This window comes from Rhea americana, unplaced genomic scaffold (assembly GCF_003343005.1).
Source record: "Rhea americana isolate MKP2758 unplaced genomic scaffold, rheAme1 scaffold_115, whole genome shotgun sequence".
Lineage (NCBI taxonomy): Eukaryota > Metazoa > Chordata > Aves > Rheiformes > Rheidae > Rhea > Rhea americana.
In genome coordinates, this window is record NW_028185206.1 from 1,209,362 (window position 1) to 1,229,198 (window position 19,837).

At 41.8% G+C, this 19,837-nt stretch overlaps 1 protein-coding gene and 1 long non-coding RNA gene across 4 annotated transcripts in view; one reads left to right on the forward strand and one right to left on the reverse strand.

Annotated features, from left to right (window-relative positions):
* Positions 1–7,881, forward strand: part of LOC146600812 (uncharacterized) — an 8,262-nt gene extending 381 nt beyond the window's left edge. Inside the window, exons 2-4 of one of the 3 annotated variants that reach the window (XR_014897369.1) lie at positions 1,682–1,732; positions 2,076–2,202; positions 7,107–7,881. This is a non-coding gene — a long non-coding RNA (uncharacterized LOC146600812). Of the gene's footprint in view, positions 1–1,681; positions 1,733–2,075; positions 2,203–4,549; positions 4,566–5,018; positions 5,077–7,106 lie in introns of those variants that run through there. The other 2 variants (XR_014897371.1, XR_014897370.1) reach the window with 2 other exon arrangements.
* PDE6B (phosphodiesterase 6B) overlaps positions 7,411–19,837 on the reverse strand; it is a 28,216-nt gene continuing 15,789 nt past the window's right edge. Inside the window, exons 12-23 of the mRNA XM_085317486.1 lie at positions 19,674–19,739; positions 18,848–18,994; positions 16,980–17,087; positions 15,900–16,009; positions 14,764–14,851; positions 14,069–14,169; positions 12,622–12,729; positions 11,745–11,808; positions 10,901–10,975; positions 9,753–9,836; positions 9,071–9,227; positions 7,411–7,882 (exon numbers count right to left, since the gene is read on the reverse strand). Of these exons, the coding sequence (XP_085173612.1) occupies positions 7,824–7,882; positions 9,071–9,227; positions 9,753–9,836; positions 10,901–10,975; positions 11,745–11,808; positions 12,622–12,729; positions 14,069–14,169; positions 14,764–14,851; positions 15,900–16,009; positions 16,980–17,087; positions 18,848–18,994; positions 19,674–19,739 (1,167 nt within the window). The 3' untranslated portion in view covers positions 7,411–7,823. The remainder of the gene's footprint in view (positions 7,883–9,070; positions 9,228–9,752; positions 9,837–10,900; positions 10,976–11,744; positions 11,809–12,621; positions 12,730–14,068; positions 14,170–14,763; positions 14,852–15,899; positions 16,010–16,979; positions 17,088–18,847; positions 18,995–19,673; positions 19,740–19,837) is intronic.

The window sequence follows — 19,837 nt, forward strand, 5'->3', positions numbered from 1 at the left end:
GCCGGTGCGGGCCGCGCCGCCATGTCGCGGCCGCGGGGCGAAGCCGCCCGCGCGGCCTGTCGCGGGGCTCGCGCCTGAGGCGGCCGCGTGTGTCCGTCCGCGGCAGACTACCTGAAGCCCATCGCCGAGGAGGAGAGGCGCGTGGAGGCCGAGGAGAAGAAGAAGCGCGAGGAGCTGGAGCGGATCGCGAAGGAGCTCGCGGAAGGTACCTGTTCTGTAAAAAGCAGCTGGTTATTCTGGAAAGAATAACTGAAACGTGTATTAATTGTATTCTGCTTTTCCTTAATAGTTAAATGCAGTAAACTTCAGTCCATTTCCCCTATGCAGTGCAGAATTATTGTGGTCAGAAAGAGCAAATCTTGGGCAAAAGTGGTTATGACTGCAATTTTAAAATGCTACCCCTAGCATAATGCTAGAGGTCACCTTCATCTTTTACGTGTCCCCTGTGAAGAGAGTATGCTGAAGGTGGTCTGTTGGGATTAGTACTGCTTTCTCCTTTCTGCATACAGTGTCCTTGCTGCAACATACTTCTCATCCTTAAGATATTTCTTGAGTCCCCCATCCTGTTCTCATCCTGTCGCAGAGCAGTGTGCTCTCTAGGTTGAGTTGCCTGGGTTCTTTGCATGGATTTTTCACTTAGGAAAAGCTTGAAGGAAACTGATGATGAGTAAGCACAGTTACCTTTATCTAGCTACACATTTAATAACTATTTCCTTAGGAATTAGATATTTGCAGTGTTCTAAAGATTAATAATATTGACAAAGTTGTGAAATTAAAAATGAGCAATGCATTTATAACATCAAATATGCTTGACAGTAAATTGTGCTGCTTACTGGAGATAAAAGTACTTTTTCTGGCTTACTTAGATCCCAAGCTCTAAGATCTCAAATATATAGCCTCCCTTGATCTTGGAGTGCACGAATGGGATGTTCCTTTTAGGATAGTCTGTACTGCAAATTTCTACTTCATAYAGTAGTAGAATTGTCATCACTTCCTTAGTATGTGTAGTCTACTTAAGTGTCATATAGATTACCTGTCTGCCTTCTGAATAGTTTTGTTAAAGTTCTCCAGTGAGCCAAAGAACTGTTCAAACTTCACTCAGTGTTGCAGTACAGTTTTTGAAGACTGTTGTTGAAAGATGGGCCACTGGAAGTATCTAAAATGATAGCAATTTTTGGCTTACTTGAATTGCCATTTCAGAAAGCTGTTACTTCGCTTGTGAGTAAGCCCACAAAATTCTTTTACCCTTAACAGTGAAATCAACTGCTGTTGAATTAGCAGAAGTGGGAATTATAAAAACAGGACAAAAAGAATTGGTAGACTTGGAGGTAGCCTCTGAGATCCAACTAGTGTCTTGCTGTGTTTCAGTAGGAATATGCATAGGAATTGCCAGTACTCCTAAACATACTTGTTTTTTCTTTCCTTCTAGCAAGTGAAGATACCATATTGAAATGAACAGAAGTTTGGATCACACTTTCATTCATGAAAATATCTGGCTAGGCGCTGAACAGTTTAACTTTGCACGTTATTCTATCAATAAAGGACTTAAAACATTCTGGGTGACTTTTTTTTGAGTGAATGACTTAACAGCAACAAAAATATTTACAGAATGTGAAAGAAAGCACTTGTCACAAGCTGACTCCAGCTACTGATGATGACATTCTCTGCTCTCTTCCTCCAGATGTAAAGCCAGTCACTGCATCTGTTACTTGCAGGGAATGTTTGTGATCAGGTAATGCACAAAATTCTCTGTATAGGGAATAGGGGAGAAGCAGGCATTGCACTGACTTTGCATGCCTTTGTATGAACTAGCTTCATTAGGAATGTACGGTCATTTATTCAGCTTTATTATCACTTTGGATAGTTTTATGATCCTCGCATTTGACAATGCAGTCAAATTTGATTATAATTTGTCAGGCCATGTTGGACTGAGGAATTAGTGCTAACTCACTAGTATGTTATTTTTAAACATTTGTCTTACAAAATTTCACAGTTGGTTAGCACAATTGGTTCCTTAAAATTAAGAACATCACCTAATTGTCTCTCTCTCTTTTTTTTTTTTTTTTTGTAAGAAGTCAGTGGCTATGCATGTAATTAAAGTTGGAAAAACTAGTGGCCTTCAGTGTGAGATTATTTGCACTAGGCCTGTAAATTGCTAAGGCAAGAGCTCAGCTGTGGAGACCTCAGAGGTCCTGGAAGCAGGTAAAAAGTTTCTCTGCTACTTTGCTGTTAAGTGAGTGTGATTGTGCTTTTACTCATTGAATTGTGAATGGTAATAGTAGATCTGTCTTGAAGAGAGCCTGCTTTCTTGTGGAGACAAGATTTTTTTTTTTTTTTTTTTTTTTTTTTTTTTTTTTTTTTTTTTTTTTTTTTTTTTTTTTTTTNTTTTTTTTTGATTAGACAACTGAAGTACTGACTGCAGGTCTCCATCTTTTTAAAGTGGGAATCTTAAGTGAAACACTGCCACATTTTTCAGTAAACTACGCTTGTTCTCAGTAAATAGTCTCTTCGAGGATATGCTTTGGAAGAAATGCATTCTCAACCATCAGTGAATATTCTCAGCTAGTAAAAGAAGGCAGCACTATGGAATGTAGTGAAAGGAAATATAACAAAATCAGAATTGAATTAAAAGTATAAACTGAGTGTAATGACAGCAGAGAAATTGTGKTAAGTGGCATATTTTCAAGAGGAAAGAGGGAGCAGAGAAGTTAGCTGAATCTTGTCCTGAGTAGTTCTTTAGTTATTTCCTAGCCTGAATTTATACCTCACAGCAATGAAGGGATTGGGTGATYGTAATGAAAGTAGAGATCTAGACTGGTAGTTCCTTTAAAATACATTATTTTCTGTAAAATCAAGGTAATACTTCACATCTTTCTGGATAATATAGGATATATAGGGTAAGCCTTTGAAAAGACTTATTCTAGGAGCGGGAGACTGGATCTGAATTACTGAAAAACTTTATTTTTATAAAGCAGCATCCTTAACCCCTGCTATCATACTAAAGGCTCTCAGTTGTGATTATGTGGAAATGGTGCTATTGGAAAACCATGGAAACATACACTTGGGATTCAGCTCTGACTGAATAGAAATATCTGTAACTGAAACAGGCTTCTTGCTTCGATTTCAAGTACACCATTGCCTTTCTGGTGAGGGTTAGTCACAGTGGCAGCTACTACTGCTGTGTTTCAGTTGCTGGAATTGAACCCTGATGCTAGCAGAGCAGTGACCAGCTGCTTTCAGAGCATAGGTGAGGTCTGCCCCACCTGCTGTTACTCTGATGGGATCTCTGCTTTCACTGCCCCACAGCAACTAGCAACTTATTAAAGTGAAAATGTGGAGCATGCCACAGAAAGATTCGTTTCTCCCCTTTTCTCCTCCYCCTCACCTCCACCACCACTGTTTTGTTTGTGCCTGCAGTCTGGTTCCCTCATTTTTAGGGGCAGCTTGGTAGCTCCCAGCAGCGTTAGTCATCCTTCCTGGCAAGTGAATATGGTGTATTTAAGACAGGAGGATTCTCACCCATACAGTGGGATAAGGGGTCCCTGTGCACGGAGAACTCATAGCACAGAGGCAACAGCACAGGGTTTTCTGCAGTACAAGCTGCCTGAGGTCTTACTGCATACCCTAGCTCTAGGACTAAAAATTGACCTGATCTGAACTCTTCTCAGCCCTGCTCCGGTTGCCTTTTGGATCTGGTGGCATCATTAGCTTCTTGCTTCCTTCTGGGAACTCTCCTGCATTTTTGGGCCCATTTCTTTTTCTTTTTCTGGCAACCCAGCAGCTAGGTTACCAACGGAGTGAGTTCTTTGTTTCAGCCAGGGATGTGCATCAGATCCATAGAGGTGAGGGTCTAGGAATTCCCTGTAGCAGATGAGGCCACCATTTCCACACAGCCCCCAAAGCACAAGGTCTGCAGGACCAGGCAAACAAACTCTTGCAGTGGGACAAATTCTTCCCTGTTAACGGAAGAGATGCCACGAGCTTTATTCCAGCCATCCCACAGATATCGAATCACCCCATTCCCTCCAGGCAATGCAAAATTTATCATAAATATAGTTGTAGAAGCAACCATTGTGTTCAAGCCAAAAAAAAAAAAAAAAAAAGGCAGAACCAAATAGCTGTAGGAAGATTATTTTTCCATTTTCAGCAAGTTTAAGATACCTGTGAATATTGTAATAAGTTCCATTACACCTGGGGAATATTAACATGCTTAAGGACTGAAATGAGTGAATAAAAGTTTTTCTTCTTTTAAGAAGCTAAGGAGTGATCTGATTGTTGTCCTCAACTAAGGGAGGTCCTGGGAAAGACAGCTTTGCACTCTTAAAGGTGCACAGCAGAAGGATGGAACAAAGTAAGGATGCCACAAATACAAATTAATTTTGGGCGATTGGTCAACGTGGGCGATCAGACTTCTAACAAGAGCCCCCAAAATATTTTTTTCTTTGATTCTGTGATTTGCTTAGTTATCCCATTTAACACACACATCCAGTGAATAGGATTCATACAGGTGCGTGCATTCCGACTTTTGTTTTTTCTAATGATAAAGCAGCTGGAAGAGAAAGGCGAGAAAGGCTACCACAAAAGGTCGTATCTAGACCAACTGGGAAAAGTCTGCAAGCACCTCTTCCAGATCCATATGAAGTGGCTGTGACGACCACCGTCCCCACCTCCCAGCAGTTTCCCTCTGTCTCTGGAGGAAGCTCCCACCTCCACAGCTCTGCTAGCAGAAGCGTCCATCTACAGGCTCCTTCGTCACCATCAGTGCCAGGTCAGGCATGTTCACTTGTGATCCACCCACCACAATGGCACAGAGGGAGCAGCTGAAGAGTACCTACGTGGTCTTTTTTTATTAGTAGAGTTGCAAGAAAACATGGAGACAAAATAATCCCCACTGTTTGGGAAGAGGCCCTCTGTTCAGCCTTCCACAGGGAGGAGCTGTGTGGAAAGGTCCTCTGGAATAGCATTGCAGTGGGCTAGAGCCTCCTAATCTAATGCATCATGCATCACTTTCTTCCCAGGGCTGGGAAAACACTGGAGAACTGTTTCGTGTCCCTTCCCATCTCTATGCACATGCACCATTGACTCTGTAGATGGTGAGAAATCCAGGCAGTCTGGTGCCGGCTACCGCAGAGGAACACAGCAGGCAAGAACCCAGGCATGTTTCACCTTTGTTCAACCAGCTAATACCGCAAGGGAGAAGCAAATTACAAGTAGTGTGGTTGTGACAGTGCAACAAGAAGTAGAAACATTTTTTAGTGAGGTGTTTCTTACCAGAAAGCGCTGCAGTCAATCTTTCGGTGAGTTGACTAGGTGACTAGATAGTGCTGTTTTGCAAAAAAATCTCGATGCCAGCCTACACATATAGGCTAATAAGTAGTCTGTATTCCACTAAAACACCCTATATGTCTTAGAAATTAGATGCAAGAGCCATGATAACCAGCAAGAAGGAAGAGCAAGCTGCCCCAAAGCAAGGGGCTGTACATGCTGTGACAGGAGGTGACTGCTGGGGACAGAGAGCGCTGGGCAAGCAGGTGCCAYGTTGCCTTCAGCAGCTCCATAAGCCACATAGCGCCATGAGAAAGAGCAGCGGTTGAACTGCCCATAGTAGCTCAGTTTCTCTCTCCATATTTTTGCCCAACTGTAGGCCTGGGTCTTCTTGGAGACTCCTTTCTTAGGGAGGGGGTCCGACATATGAAGCACACCTGCCTAATCAAGGAGTACATCTTGTTTCTACCTAGCCCATGGCTGCAAGCCGAAGTCAGCCAAGAGGGACATACCTTCCCTTCCAGAGAATTGACTCTGTATTACACATAGCTGTACCAGAGGGGGAAAGCCCAAGGACCAGCCACCGACTGGTTTGCTGTGTGGGACACCCAAGAGGCCAGGCCACCACAGAGTAGGAAGCACAGACAGAAGGGAATGCAACCCTCTCAACTTTACAGAGGAGCTAACTGGGAAACTGGTAGGCTGGTCCTGTCCCCACTGCCTCCCCAGCCCCACCATTGCAGAAAGGAGGCTTGGAGACCCCTCTCGCCCCCAGCCACCACTGAAGTGGAGTGTCCAAACACCCTAGTTTTCTGTATACAAGAAAACTTTCTGGAGCGCTATGCCATAGTTTGAGCATGTTGCAGTGAATACAARGAATAGAGAGTTAAATTCTCATATTTATTTCCAGACAAACATTTGAAGTCATAAATAGCTTTCTCAGCATGAGACATTTAAGTGTACAGTGGCTTACAGTTTTCATAACAATACACATCTTACAGCTCCACAACTGTATAAACTAGTAGCATTCTGCCTGCTGAAAAAAATGACTTCTTTGGCTTGGTATCCTGAAAGTGCTATATGATGAAAGCCTCCTACACAGTTCCTAACAAAACTGAGACATACAGTACAAAACATTTTGGCTACTAGCAGTATATTTAACCCTCATGCAAGTCTACAGGTTTCTATATATTTCTGAAATACAGCATGCTGCTCACACACCTGCTGCGTAGCAATAGCTGGTTGTACCATGTTTAGTGCTCTGGGACCAGGTAAATGATCACCAGATGCTATTATGGCTCTAGTTTTACTTACAGTACTTCAGTAATGCAGAACAAGTTACTGGAGGATAAAAGCACTGAAGGTAGCAGGAGTAACAAAAGATGATTAATATCCCCTCAAGAAAACAGAACTCTTGTTACATGGCTTATATAATAAAACATTTACATAGCTTATGTACCAAACACTTGGAAAAAAAAAAGAAGAAGAAAAGAAAAAAGAAAAGGAGCAGAGAAAGGCTTCTCTACCACTATCAGAGTGTAATTGAATATTCTAACACGGTTGCATGAATAAACATGAAGACTACCTTTTATCTGAAGTAAAGACCACAAGTTACCAGTCTTTCAAAGTCTGAAGGGGAATGAAAAGACAAACATCTCAAAAACAGGAGGAAGAAAGAAAGGACTTGTACTGTTCACAAGAGAACTGCATTAAAGAACATTGCATAACAATGTCAAACTGAGCGAAATTCGGAGGTGCCACAATTCAGATCGCTTAGGTAACCATAACAGGAACTGTTACAAGTAATGCTAACGCTGTCTTCTTATGATTACGTTTTACAGCACAGCTGCTGTGGTTAGTGCACGATGCAGATCCCCGCGTGAAGAGGGAAGTGAAGAGGGTGGATCGTGAATGAACAGTAGCAAGTTTTATAGTAGCAACCTGTCCAAATTCTTGAAGTGACTGCAGAATTACTATCACTGTGACTGTTTCTTGGATTTATGGGGAATCATAACTTTTTAGACCAGTTCAAAGATCAGTTTACTATGGTCCATTTTCATATTTTATTCTTACCTCCAAATTTCTTTCTGATATCTTTTTAAAATGTAAAGAATTATGATGATTTCAGCTCTCCAATTTTCCTACCCTGTAAGCTCCGTTTGTACGTATGGTCAATCACATGGGGTTGTACTGAGCGGGACACGAGTTCAGCTGACCCCACCAGCACTGGGATAAGAAGTGTTTCAGAGTGGGAGAAATGCTTTTTCTATAGTCATGCAACCTGATTTATTGGACCAAATATTGCTGTGACTYGCCATATGCCATTCTGGAGCACTAAATGTAGTAAGAGATGGGACAGAATTGGCCCCTTACCATTAGGAAGAGATGCAATTAAGGCAAACGAGATCTAGTCCTTCCCTGGCTGGTCATATGCCTAATTTGGGTAGCAGAACAGTCCGATCAGGAATGTATTTGTATGCCATGTTTTTTTGTTTGTTTTTGTTTTTTAAAGCAAGGACATTCTCATTTGTGTGGGGTATGTTATGTTGGAATTGGGTCTAAAGTATACTGCAGGTTTTAGAAGCAGGAGCTGTTCCTCCATTACAGGTTACTCCATCTGCCATATTAAAAAAAAAAAGAAAAAAAAGAAAAAAGAATTAGAAGTTAAAGATGTCCTAAAATCTCTCCTTAGTCTCTAAAGGRCTTATTTAGTGCTTGCAAATAATCAAGTGATCCATGTGTATTGTGCCTAAAGTACACAWATTTAGAGCAGTCTACTATGCAAGATACACGTAGCTACTTTGAAAATATTTTAGAGTTAGCAGGTTTCTCACTTACATATTAATTATTTAATCAGGAAATAATTCTTCAGACCTTTTTCAAATTGCACCCAAGGCCTTAATTTTGATATTTTAAATTAATTTYTAATATTGAAAATGAAATAAGACTTTCAGGTCACCTTAACAATTGGTCAACCATATTATTTGAGGAATGTCCACCCCATGGGATATTGTGGTTTTGTCCAGCTTAAGCAGAAGTAAACTTTAAATGCAGGCTCMCAGGAGCAGATACACCAAGTCCTGACAGACTTTTATTCAGATACTTGGCAAAGATGGTCAGAGAGCGTGCTGCTTCCACATTTCAGAGAGTCAAACAAATCCTCAGGCTAACAACCAACCACAAGCATTAATGTAGGCTTTCATCCAATGCTCACTGCAGCTGGTGGACTTCAGTTCCATCCAGACTTGGTCCAAATAAAAGAATAGATTCAACTAAAATAAATTGCCAAGATACTACCTAATTTAGGCTAGAAATGGGATAGAACAGTCATTCCTCAAGTCTTCTCCCTGGGAGCGTGTCAGTTTTTCTTAACTCCTTCTGTGTTATGACCTGTCAGGCAGCACATGTACAAAACAATCTACCCCTGCTCTTCTCCAGTGACCTACCTGCTCGCAAAGATTCTCCTGCTGACTCCAGGTGCCATGGAGCTCATGCTCAACATAGTCTTATTAGTCTTTCAGATGCTCACAGGCATTTGAGCAGGTAACCRTTTTGACAATCTGTGTCAGCTTCATAAACAAAGTGTTTTACTGAGTTTTTGTTTGTTTGTTTGTTTGTTTTTTAATATGGCCAATTGAGCAAGATTAAGAAACTGTTCTTCACATCCAGGTCTTTTTTGTGACTCTTTGGATCTGCCTACTGATATGATAAGCCTTCTGCTTTGGGAAAGCTTGCTGCAGGTATGGGAAGATATTGGATAAACGTATTTTGAGTTAGGAATGAAGAGCTAAGCTTTTTTCCTGACCTTTCATTGCAGCCATTTTTTCTTCCGCTTTTCTCTTCTCTTCCTCCAGAGCTTTCATTTTTGCATCATACTCATCAGCCCGAGTCTTCCACTCATTCCTGTTGTTCAGTAGTCCATCAAGCATTGGCTGAATTTCCTCATGGAAACGTGAAAATTCCTGACCAAAATACAGCCATCAGTGCAATGTTGTGCAGATACAGCACTTGTCATTCATCTCTGATTGTGCAGCATGGGTCCCTATCCCTCATCTACCCAACTGGCTTATGCAGATAAAGCATTAATGGCGTGAAGAGGGACCAAGCTGCAATGCTGCAGAAAGGAGTGACTAGTTAGAGGAAACCTGCCTTCAGGACCACAGGAGAAGGGGAACCTTGCTCCCTCCTTGTGCCTAGGAGACCTTGGGGTGAGGAGCTCCTGCTCTCTTCCTGTCTGACACACAAATGCTCGCATGACTTTCTCTGYCATAGATCTCTCTGGCATCTGCGATTTCCTTTCCCAAATCTTCCCTTTTGTTTTGAACACAGGAAGAAGAGAAATAGGCAGCAACATGAGATTCCTCTCACTGTTGTCTTCTTCACTTGTCCCTCTGCTCCTAAGTGTTGTTTCTACCCTGGGACTTCCCATCAAGGCTGGGACTGGAACACATATTGAGTAGGATGGGGTGTGCACGGGCTTGGCTTACCTTATAGACAAAGGTGCACACAAAGTCAATGAAACCCACTTGAAGTTTTGGGAGCTCAGCAGCTTTTCTTCTGTCCATCATGGGCTAGGGGGGAAGACAAGAATCCTTCATGATTTATGAGAACACTTTATAAAAGAAAAAAAAAAAGTAAAACTTCTACTTTTGTTCCAAATCTGCCTTGATGGTCTTCCATGCTGTCCTTAAAGGCTATAACAATCACAGCCCTCTTCCTTTTCCTCAGAGGAATGAAGCGGTCTCATTTTAGAATAAATTTTAGATGGGTTTTTCTGTGCCAGTGAATAGGGAGGAGGGTAGAGAGCTTGTGTGTCTCAACAGGATGTCTGAGAGAAGGGCCATGTTATGAAGTGCTAAAGAGGTATTTAAGTTTCTAAAGCACTCAACTGAACATTCAACAGTATTATTTTAAAATTTTATTGCCTAGGGTATCATTTGTGATGCATCTGTGGATGGGGGGTGTATATGAAAGTTTGTGTAGAGAAAAACAAAGCCATACAGATGGAGGCCAAGTCAGGGAACACCTCTTGATTCTGTACAAGCCAAATTTAGGTATTTGTACTTAGAGTAGAAAAATCAAATCTGCATGGCACTGCAAAATATAATTTACCCAAATTCTAAGTATTTCAACACTTCTCTGATATGCATTAGGGGATATGTAAGCTGGTCATGTGAGTTTCCTCCCACACCCCAAAAGCTTGATGGTTCATCACATTTTCTGATATATTAAGACACATTGATCTAAAGCACATTAATTGACCAGAAATTATTTCTGGATTCTAGAAATTTTGTGTTTTTAGCTCTTTTTCACTATCGGAAACTATACTTTCCTCTAAGATGTACATATTTCATTTTGTTCTTCTCTGTAAGAGACCAGCCCAAAATCTCCAGGAGGAACCTTGCTGGTTCACAACCAATGGAGTCCATCTAATCATGTGGAGAGCTGGACAAAGGGCTCTGTCACAGAGGGTCTTCTTGCTTTGAATCTCCACATTTTTAGATGGATTTGGACTGCCATAGTAGTCAGGAAGACTCACAGCACCCTGAGGGTGGTGGTGATCTGTATTGCTCTCTGCYGAGACTAACAATAGAGAGTAATGACTTAAACCACCTGGCTCTCATGTGCAACTTACAATAGGCTGTTGTTGAAGTACGCTTATTTCTAAGTCTCCTTGTTCCCAGAACTCAGCTGCTACAAGAAGAGCTACCTACATTGTGAAAGAAGGAAAAAAGAAATATCATTGCCTTTGCTGTTCTAACTTCAAACACTTCAGGTCTCCACTAAGAAGCAAATCTTACTTCTAGCTCCTTTATGCCTTAATCTTGTCCATCCCMCCCAGCCTCCAGACCTTCCCAAAATCCCTCCTGGGAATGAATGTCGTGGCAATAGGATTGAACTGGTGTAGTGGCAGCTCAGATGCTTTCTTTGCACCAGAGCTCTTTAATTCATTATTCATCTATTAAGGTAAGTTCCCAACATGTCCCCTATAAGGATTTACTTCTTGGACCAAGGTGCTGGTCACAGCTGTAGCTACCTATTAGGTTCTCAGTTGCCCTTTCTCCATGTTGAATAGAAAGGTGGGTTTATTTTTTTTACCCTCCTTTAAATTCTAATGTTTCTTATTTAGAAACTGATCAAATATATGCAGTTCCAGAGGGAACTTCTAAAGGAAAGTAATCAGTTGCTGAGCCAGCAGGTATTGCTGTAAAACCCCTCCATGCATTATGTGCATAAAACCTTTTCTCACTGTAACATAGCAWATGCTTGCGTTTCTTTCCTTTCTGGCAAACACAAATTTCCTACAGAATTCACGACCGTGATCTTAGAGCTTCATTCATCCATCAAAAAGATCATTATTCTAATGCTCTTTCGCTAATTTTGACAGGAAACCTTGATGCAGCCTTTAGGTAGCTTAGAAAATTGCAATATTTTGAAGTACAAACTAGAGAAACCTAACAGTGTGTCAAGCACCTGACCTTACTCTGGACTTCCCAAGGTTTAGTGATTGCTGACAAATCACATGCTGTCATCATCATGGCCCTAAAGAACAGAAGAGAAATTAGTTTCTGCTCTAAAGCCTTCATCCTGCTTCTTGTGGATTTAAGAACTTTATGGTCCAATATTGTGTCATGCATTCCCTGTCCCTGCTGAAGTGCTTGAAAAAGAAAGATGAAGTAGTGTAACAGCCTTGTCCTTGAGGGGACAAGCATCAAGAACTGCTCTCTTGATTAAAATGAATTTATATTAGGGAACTGGCACTGGGATTTTCACTGCTTTGGTCACTGCTGGACTAAAATTCCAACTTGGGAGGAAACTCCTGTCACCTCCTCATGGACACTGAATAGCACAGACTGCTGCAGTGCTCAACATTGGGTGCCATCAGGAAGGGCAACTGGTGGACTGGGCTCTCCTTGCTCTGCCATTGCAGACTGCCCCAGTTTGTGGCATCTAGGATGGCTTATTCATTTGAGACAGATCTCATTCCTTGTTGGGAATATAGTACTGGAAGGGACACCTCAGTCACTTATCTGGCAAGAACCATTTCAGGTTTCTTCCCTACGACCTGTGTCTAGGCTTCTCCAGAAGATCAGCTCTGAGCAGATGGCTGTTCAACACAGGTTGATTTCATGCTAAGGCTGGTTCAGGCAAGCCCAAATTACACAAAGCCAGAGCGTTTTTTCCCTCAGTATAACGGGGTATACTAGCCAGGGATCATTACTGCTGAAAAAGAGAAATTCCTTTAAATAACTGAACAATACTAATGGTCTTAGCCATGTTTGGAAGCTCTCACCAGTCAGCCTAGGAAGAGATGCATTACTGCACCACGAATATTCCCAGAACTGGTGTACTCACATGACAACTTCTTTCTTTGTCGTCTCCAGAGACAGGTATTCAGTCCAGGCAGTTGAGCTATCATAGGTCTTAGACTCATCAACAATCTTTTGAAACATTGTTCTTTTTCTTTGAGAGGGGGAGAGAGAGAAAGCTCAAAAATGGGAAACCAATGTGTTAAAAACAGATGGCTGATCATAGCTTGATAACCCTTCCAACAATGTTTCCAGTAATTGCTGTCCTGGCATTTTGTTCCTCAAGCAAGACTGCAACGAAAAGCAGTTACTATCATTTGCTTATTTTAAGAAGGGGACACTACTGCAAATTTCTTAATCTGGATAATTAAAAAATAAGCATGGGGAGGTGGGACTTGAGCAGTTAACTTGATAACATCTGTTAATATGACAATATTTATCAAATGACAGAAGCTAAATGAGGAATGATTCTACATTCACTAACACCACCAGCAAGCTTTTTACCTGCACATTAAGCAAACTGCAACAGATGAAACCTAGAGATAGTTTTAGTATGGGAATACTTTGAAGGCTGCCTGTCTTTATATACTCAGTCAGACTTTGTTAGCACTATACCTAAAAATAGGTAGCAAGTGCTGCGGAGGTGGTAAGACACAATACGCCCTTATTTTGAGTGGTATGAAATCTTGAAAAATCTTGCGTTTCAACACTTAGGCCAGGTCCAAAAGAGATTCAAGGACATGTGCTGTCCATCCACWTTTGCCTGGATCTGATCTTCAGTCACAAGCTGCAGGCCAAAGATGGCAAAGATGGGCTTGTTCTGCTCTGGTAACGGAGCAATGGTATCTGCTCCCTTGGTGAGTGAGAGAGCTGTCGACAAACTGTTGTTTCCCAGACTGCTTGTCTTCTGCCTAATCTTTCTTCTATGCAAAGTACAGAAGTAATCTCTGACGCTGACACTTGAGAACAGTTGATCTGGAAAGCTCCTTGCTAATTTGGAGGCATAGGTTGCTGACTGCCAGCCTTACGCCCTAGGGAGTCAATATATCCTGCTCTGAATTGTTTGTGGTTTTTGGCTTTTGGGAGTGAAACAGACGGTGGACTACRTATTCATTGACAAGGGACCCATTATTATTTAGGCTATGCCGCTCTCACAGAGAGGTTAATGAAGCCYTAGCAGGCCAGTGACATTAATGTGTATTTTTAGTGTTAAATGACTGAGTAAAAATAATAAAATAGACATTTCTTTCTGCTAGGGGATCATACTGCACTGCCTTGTTTGGAAACTAGGAGCTGAAAGATCACAGATGTAAATGTTYCAGTTTTTTGAATGATTTTTCTCCTTACTTTGAAATGAGCATTAAAGAGAGCCTTCTGGAGGCGGTGTCCCTGGAGAGTGTCCCTACGCACAGAGTAAAAGTAGCACTTCTTATATATTAGTAGAGTATCAGCTGCTTTCTATCCTGCAGATGCARTATGTGTGACTGACTTACTTGAAGTACAGAGCCAAATCTGTAGCTATAATGGCGATTTCCATCAGGTGAATCACATGCTCGTGCTGTCTCCGGTTGAGGTTCTGACATATATTCAGTGACTGAAAAGCAAATGAAAGAAGCTGTAAAAATCCAAGCACTGCTTTGCTAGGAGCTGCCGGGCTTTTTCCTTTCTCAAACACACCTGTACTTAATAGCTTCATCTGCAGCTGTCAGGGGTGGGGTTATGAGCCCAGTTAGTCCTCCGTCAGTGTCAAGTCTCCCTCGCAGTCACTAGACAAGGTCTGTGCCCAGGGGCTGTCCTGTGGCAGGTCTCCAAACTTCCCTGACCCCAGTGCAAGCGAACAGTTTAGCTGGCAGGGGTCTGCCAGCCTTGGCATTAKCAGAGAGGCTATACGAGGATGAGCCTGTATTTAAGCTAGTCTTGGGGGCCAGCAGTATGGTTCATGACAAAATCATGTGTTCAGGAAGCTGATGTGTTTTGGTCCTTGGTGAGCAAAATGTACTTGGGGAGGGGGAATGTGGAGAAGGGCTGATATAGCTGCAGTTTCTCAGAAATCCAAAACAGAGAAAGATCTTGTCCTAAACATCTGGGCACAGGAACCATGGAAGTTGACAACATTACTGTTTATTGCTAAGAACTTCTCTGAAAGCATCTTTTTTAAAAAATTCTTATGTTACCATGCATTACAAACCTCTTCAGAGAGCAAGAATTTTCCAAACTCCAAGTGATGTCTCTCTAAAATTGAAGATCCATGAAGTTTTGCTAAAGGATTTTGAGATCTGGTTTTGTAAATGAAAAATAAAAGATGTTAGTACAGTACTTAAAAGTAAATGACCAATTTGATATTTAATTTCGTCAAACTTTTTACCTAAGTTCAGCTCATTTTATAAAAGGCTTAAGAGTAATGTTTTAAATAGCTAATGACTTCAGCCTAACAGCAAAAAGACTTTCTATGACATTACTTATAACTATTTGGGTACTGTATAAAACATTCTTCAACTGTGAATTTCACATAAAATATTGTTTATGACTGGACTTTTATTACTCTGAATAGTTGTTGGGTTTGTGTTTTGTTTTTCATTTCTGAATAACCATATATTGATGTATGGCGATAGGAACAGGAAAAACAGTTGTTACACACTTCCCTAGCTAAATCTCCGCAAGGCCCAGTTATATCCAAAACACCATTTTCCCTAAGGACTCCCACAAACAGTAAGTTAGCACAGCCAACAAGCTTTGCAAAAGAACTGTAATCTGACATTGCTTTAGGCCTGCAACAGAGGCTAGAGTGGTCACTGAAATTACGAAAGTGTTTTTTTTTTTTTTAGCTATTGACTGCCTATTTAAAGCAACTCTCTCATGCTCATGGGTGCTGTGTTTCTGTAGGTGATAAAGGCAGTGCTATGAATGATTTTTTTTTTTTTTTTTTTGTATAGATACCTTCCATCAAAAAGTAGACTTCTCATGTCCAGGATGCTCCTTGCAGCATCCTGAGTCTCCTATGACGCTCAGGCTACTAAATGCCTGTGCTGCCCTGGGTCCACCCTGTGGCAGTAATGTGGAGTGTTGTTTTAGTCAAATAGCTAACGCCAGTTTGCTTAGCRATAAAGAGAGCCTCAGAGAGCACCTCAAAGTCACAGCTTCCCCAATGGTCAAAACATAAGCCAAACCCTATGGCAAGCTGAAAAGAAAAGTTATTTGCAGAAAAGAGATTGTTGTTCTCTGTGTATGGAACATATTGCATAGGGGTTTGGTGTGATTGCTGTCTGGCCTCCACTCCATGCAAAAGCAACAGTAAAAGGTCTGAAGTGATAGGAAAGTGCTTACTTCATCTGGTAAAGGTTGTTGGTTCCTCTGTGGTCAATGTCGTGGCACAGAGCAGCAGTTACCATAGCAAGGGCTTCGAGGTCTGTGTAGTAACGCTTCAATTTGCCAGTCTAGAAGGTGAGAATGTGCATGTTATCTGTTAGTATCTCATATAGGAAAAAGTATGGGCTATGACTGCTCTGCCAGGGATCTCCACACTAAAACAGTCCAGGAGAACTGAAAATGTTTCTGAAGATAAATACAACACATGGTACATTTAGATTAAAATGGGGAAAAAACGGGAAACAAAAGGTTTCAGGAGCAAGTCAGGGTGTATGTGGGCACATGTGTCATGCACGTAGGCTCAATGCCTGCATGATATGGTGCCACTCCACCACACCAGCAGCCTCAAGATGTTTGCATCCTAATAACAAGCCCCAGGACACAAAGCACCTTGTAAAGAGTCAGTATTTCTGGGCACAGAGCAATGAGCAGTCCATGCTGAATTCCTCAAGGTCTGCTGGGCATCATGTGTAACCTCACCACCAGCTGGGTCCTACTTACTGCCCTGGGCCATGGTGCTGAGCTGAAGCAGCTGTGGAGAGCAAGCTTGAGCCCTGGCTTTCATCTTGGGGCATCTACTGGCCTGACAGGCCATGAGAAATGGGACTTGCACATTTGTGTTAGCAATAGACAGACAGTGGTGGCGGTCCCGCCTGGAAATGGAAAGTGTGAGGCTGTCTTTATCTAAGCTAATGTCATTCTCACTTTTGCTCTCTGAAAGTACTGGAGAAAGGGATGACTTTCACTTTTTGTACCCTGAGCTGCAAAAGCATTTAGTCCAAAGGCTATTCAACACCACACACACCTGTGCCCATGAGAATTAAAGGACTTCATCCATCAGTTAATTCTGGTCAGTTTTGAGTGTGACCATCACTTAAGGCAGACTGAGACCTTCTCATTTGGAAGGAACTGTGCTAGCAGTGGCAAAGCTTTATCTCATAGCAGGATTTGAAGGGAGCCTTGCTGACCTACATGGCATGCTGCAAAACCCCCTGTAAACAGAGCTGTGCCACACTTAGCAGGGTGGTGGTACCTTACCATCAGGAGTGTGAACATGGTCTGCGCAACGTTGAAACCATGGCGCCAGTTGTGGTAAGTTATCTTCCGGTAACCTTTGCTGACAGAGTACACAAACCTTACCAGCACCTGCAAATCGAGAAAAAACATGTTAGCTAACCTAATGTTCGGGGTTTTCTTTTTGATGGGGTTTTGTGGGGGGTTTTTTGTTTGTTTTGGGGGGTTTATTTTGCTTTTTGTTTTGTTTGTACTATGTCAATAACTAGCTGTCACTGGTAATCAGGAAAGAGCCTAAAGCTGCAGAAGGGAAAAAAACAGCCTCTCCTACTTTTGTCTCTTACTTCATACTAGCTTTTTAGAAAAGAGGATTCCTTCACATTCTRCTATAGTAAAACATAATGGGTTGGTAAAGCAGAATGTTTTAAAATACACCTTTCTGCTTTCTTATATCTTTCTGTGTCTATTTTTAAGAAAAAGAAAATCAGAGATGTTTACTGGAAAATGCTGAGAAATAGCAAGGTCTAGAGGGAAAGGGATTTCATTGTAGTGTTTGTGAACTTATTCACAGAATCACAGAATTACATTTTTGTGTTTCACTATGTTGTCGTTAGTGAGGCTTGTCTTTCCTATATATTGTGATTTAATAATACAGATTCTTATTTCAAAAGAGAACTGGCTCCATAGATCTAGAGAGATGGAATATATTATAACACCTAAGAGAGATGGAATATATTTTAACACCTAATTGATAGTAACAAGCAGCATTGAACAAAAAAGTTTTTTTCTCTGCATTGTATTTCCTCAGATGCATTCGCTTCTGTAACTACTGAGGTTTTCTTCATTAGAGAGCAAATAAATCATGGATGAGTACACATTTTTTTAGATCTTTTTTATTTCAGTGGTAGCAAAGAATGTCCTGTTTTTACATCTGGAGTGTGATCACGAATTAATTATTTCAGAATAGATTGTTTGAAAGCTTTTTACAGTGACTCATGTTGTAAATACAAAGTGCAAAAATACTTTCTGTTCAATGCTCTTAACTTCCTTCTGCCTTTCCTGCCTACCTTTCCACAGGGAAGCATATCTGGCTAAAGCTCTTCATGCAGTTGCCTGCAGATCCCACTAGATGGAAATAGACTTCACATGTACTGAAAAATCCTTTGCTGAGCAGCACAGATGCCAAAATGTGAGTTTCCCACATCCTGCAGAGGCATGAACTGTGGCAAAAGGCCTTGAACTTGTGAATCAGGGACCTTCAACCTTTTCCTTTGGGATGTTTATTCCCAAGGGTGATGCCACTAGCAGTCAGGATTTATATACAACCTGCACCAGATGAAGGCATGGTCCATTTGTGCTGCAGGGTATCTACCACAGAAAATGAAACATATGCCCTATGTGCTGCTCAGTGGTCCGCATGAAAACCATGCTGCTACACTGCTGCTGTTAATGGTACTAGAGCAAGAGTAAGCAAATTTTGCGTGGTGCAGTCCTTCGCGTGTAGGGCGGATGACAAACCTGTGCCTGTAACCGTATAGATGCATTGTGCTTTCCACCACAGTACGGAGGAGTACAGGCCAGCTGCATTCTCCTGAGCAACCGAGGACTGGCAGGAGTTCCCCACACTCAGGGCTGTTCTGTTAAGGGTTTTCTAGAAAATCCTTGTTTATAGGAGGAATTGAGCAGACTGATGGGACAGCACTGTTTTGCCAAAGTGTCCTGCAGCACACCTAACCGAGCTCATCCCATGGGGCTGTAGTGGGGCTGAGGACATGCAGTCCTCTCCTCCACCCAGCCCGAATGAACCTGGACCTCTGCCACTCAGCGAGATGTGTGGCACACACATCGCTGACATGACAAGGTGTGAGTCCCCGGGTATTGCCAGCTCTTACCTCCTGTGGGATCTGGAACTTTTTCACTACGCCAAGTTCATAATACATCTGAATGCCACACTTCACCAGCTCAAGCTCAGTGCAGTCAAAATCAGAGAACCTGAATTCATAGATTTCGAATTTGGTGGGTCCTGGGAGTTCTTCTTTCTGTAAAAGGAGTAGAATAAGTTGTTGTTGTGCTATTTATGCCACCCCCCAGGAATAGGTTTTGCTTAATAAAATTATACCAGTCTGATGTTGCTAGAAACCTTCCCTTCTAGAATATAATACTTAAATAAACTGAAATGCAGCTTTCTTCCACTTTGTCAATGGGGGAACAGGGAGGGAGTCTTTTGAAAAAGAAATTTCTTGCTTTTTGGTAAGCAGTTTTCTTGTTGATTTATTTTGATATGTATATTTTTGATATATTATTTGATATTTGATTGTATATTATCAAAAAGAGTCTAATGCTAGAGTAGAAATGTACTGAAATCATATATCATACATCCAAACCTGACAAGTCTTACCGGGGAAACCTTACAATGCTCCTTTTTTGTTCTAAAGAATAAAATGCACGGCAAGTCCAGTTGCCTGATTCATTCCCTTGTGGTACAGAGGTACAAGCAGGTGCTTCCCAGAAGCTTGGGAAGGCATTTTCTGATACCTATTGGTAATAACCTCACACCTACCCAGCGGAGGAGGTGAGGGCAGGCTTTGCCTTTATTACTCACAGATCCTGAGATGCTCCGTTGATGTGTACYGGTGTACCAGCATAACTCTTCCCTCTCATCTCTAGCCAGGTATTTCTCTACCATGGTTAATAGTTCCAGTAGTGTATTACTCTTACCAGTATTCTTGCAAGCTCCTCTTCCTCGCACTCATCTGGCTCCTTCCCCAGCTTTTCTCTTGTTGGCTACAAAGAGCATGGTCATGTTAAACTAATTACCAAATCCCGTATGATTCCGAACTGCAGCTTTGGGGCATTCTAGGATGAACACATCTGAGGAAGTT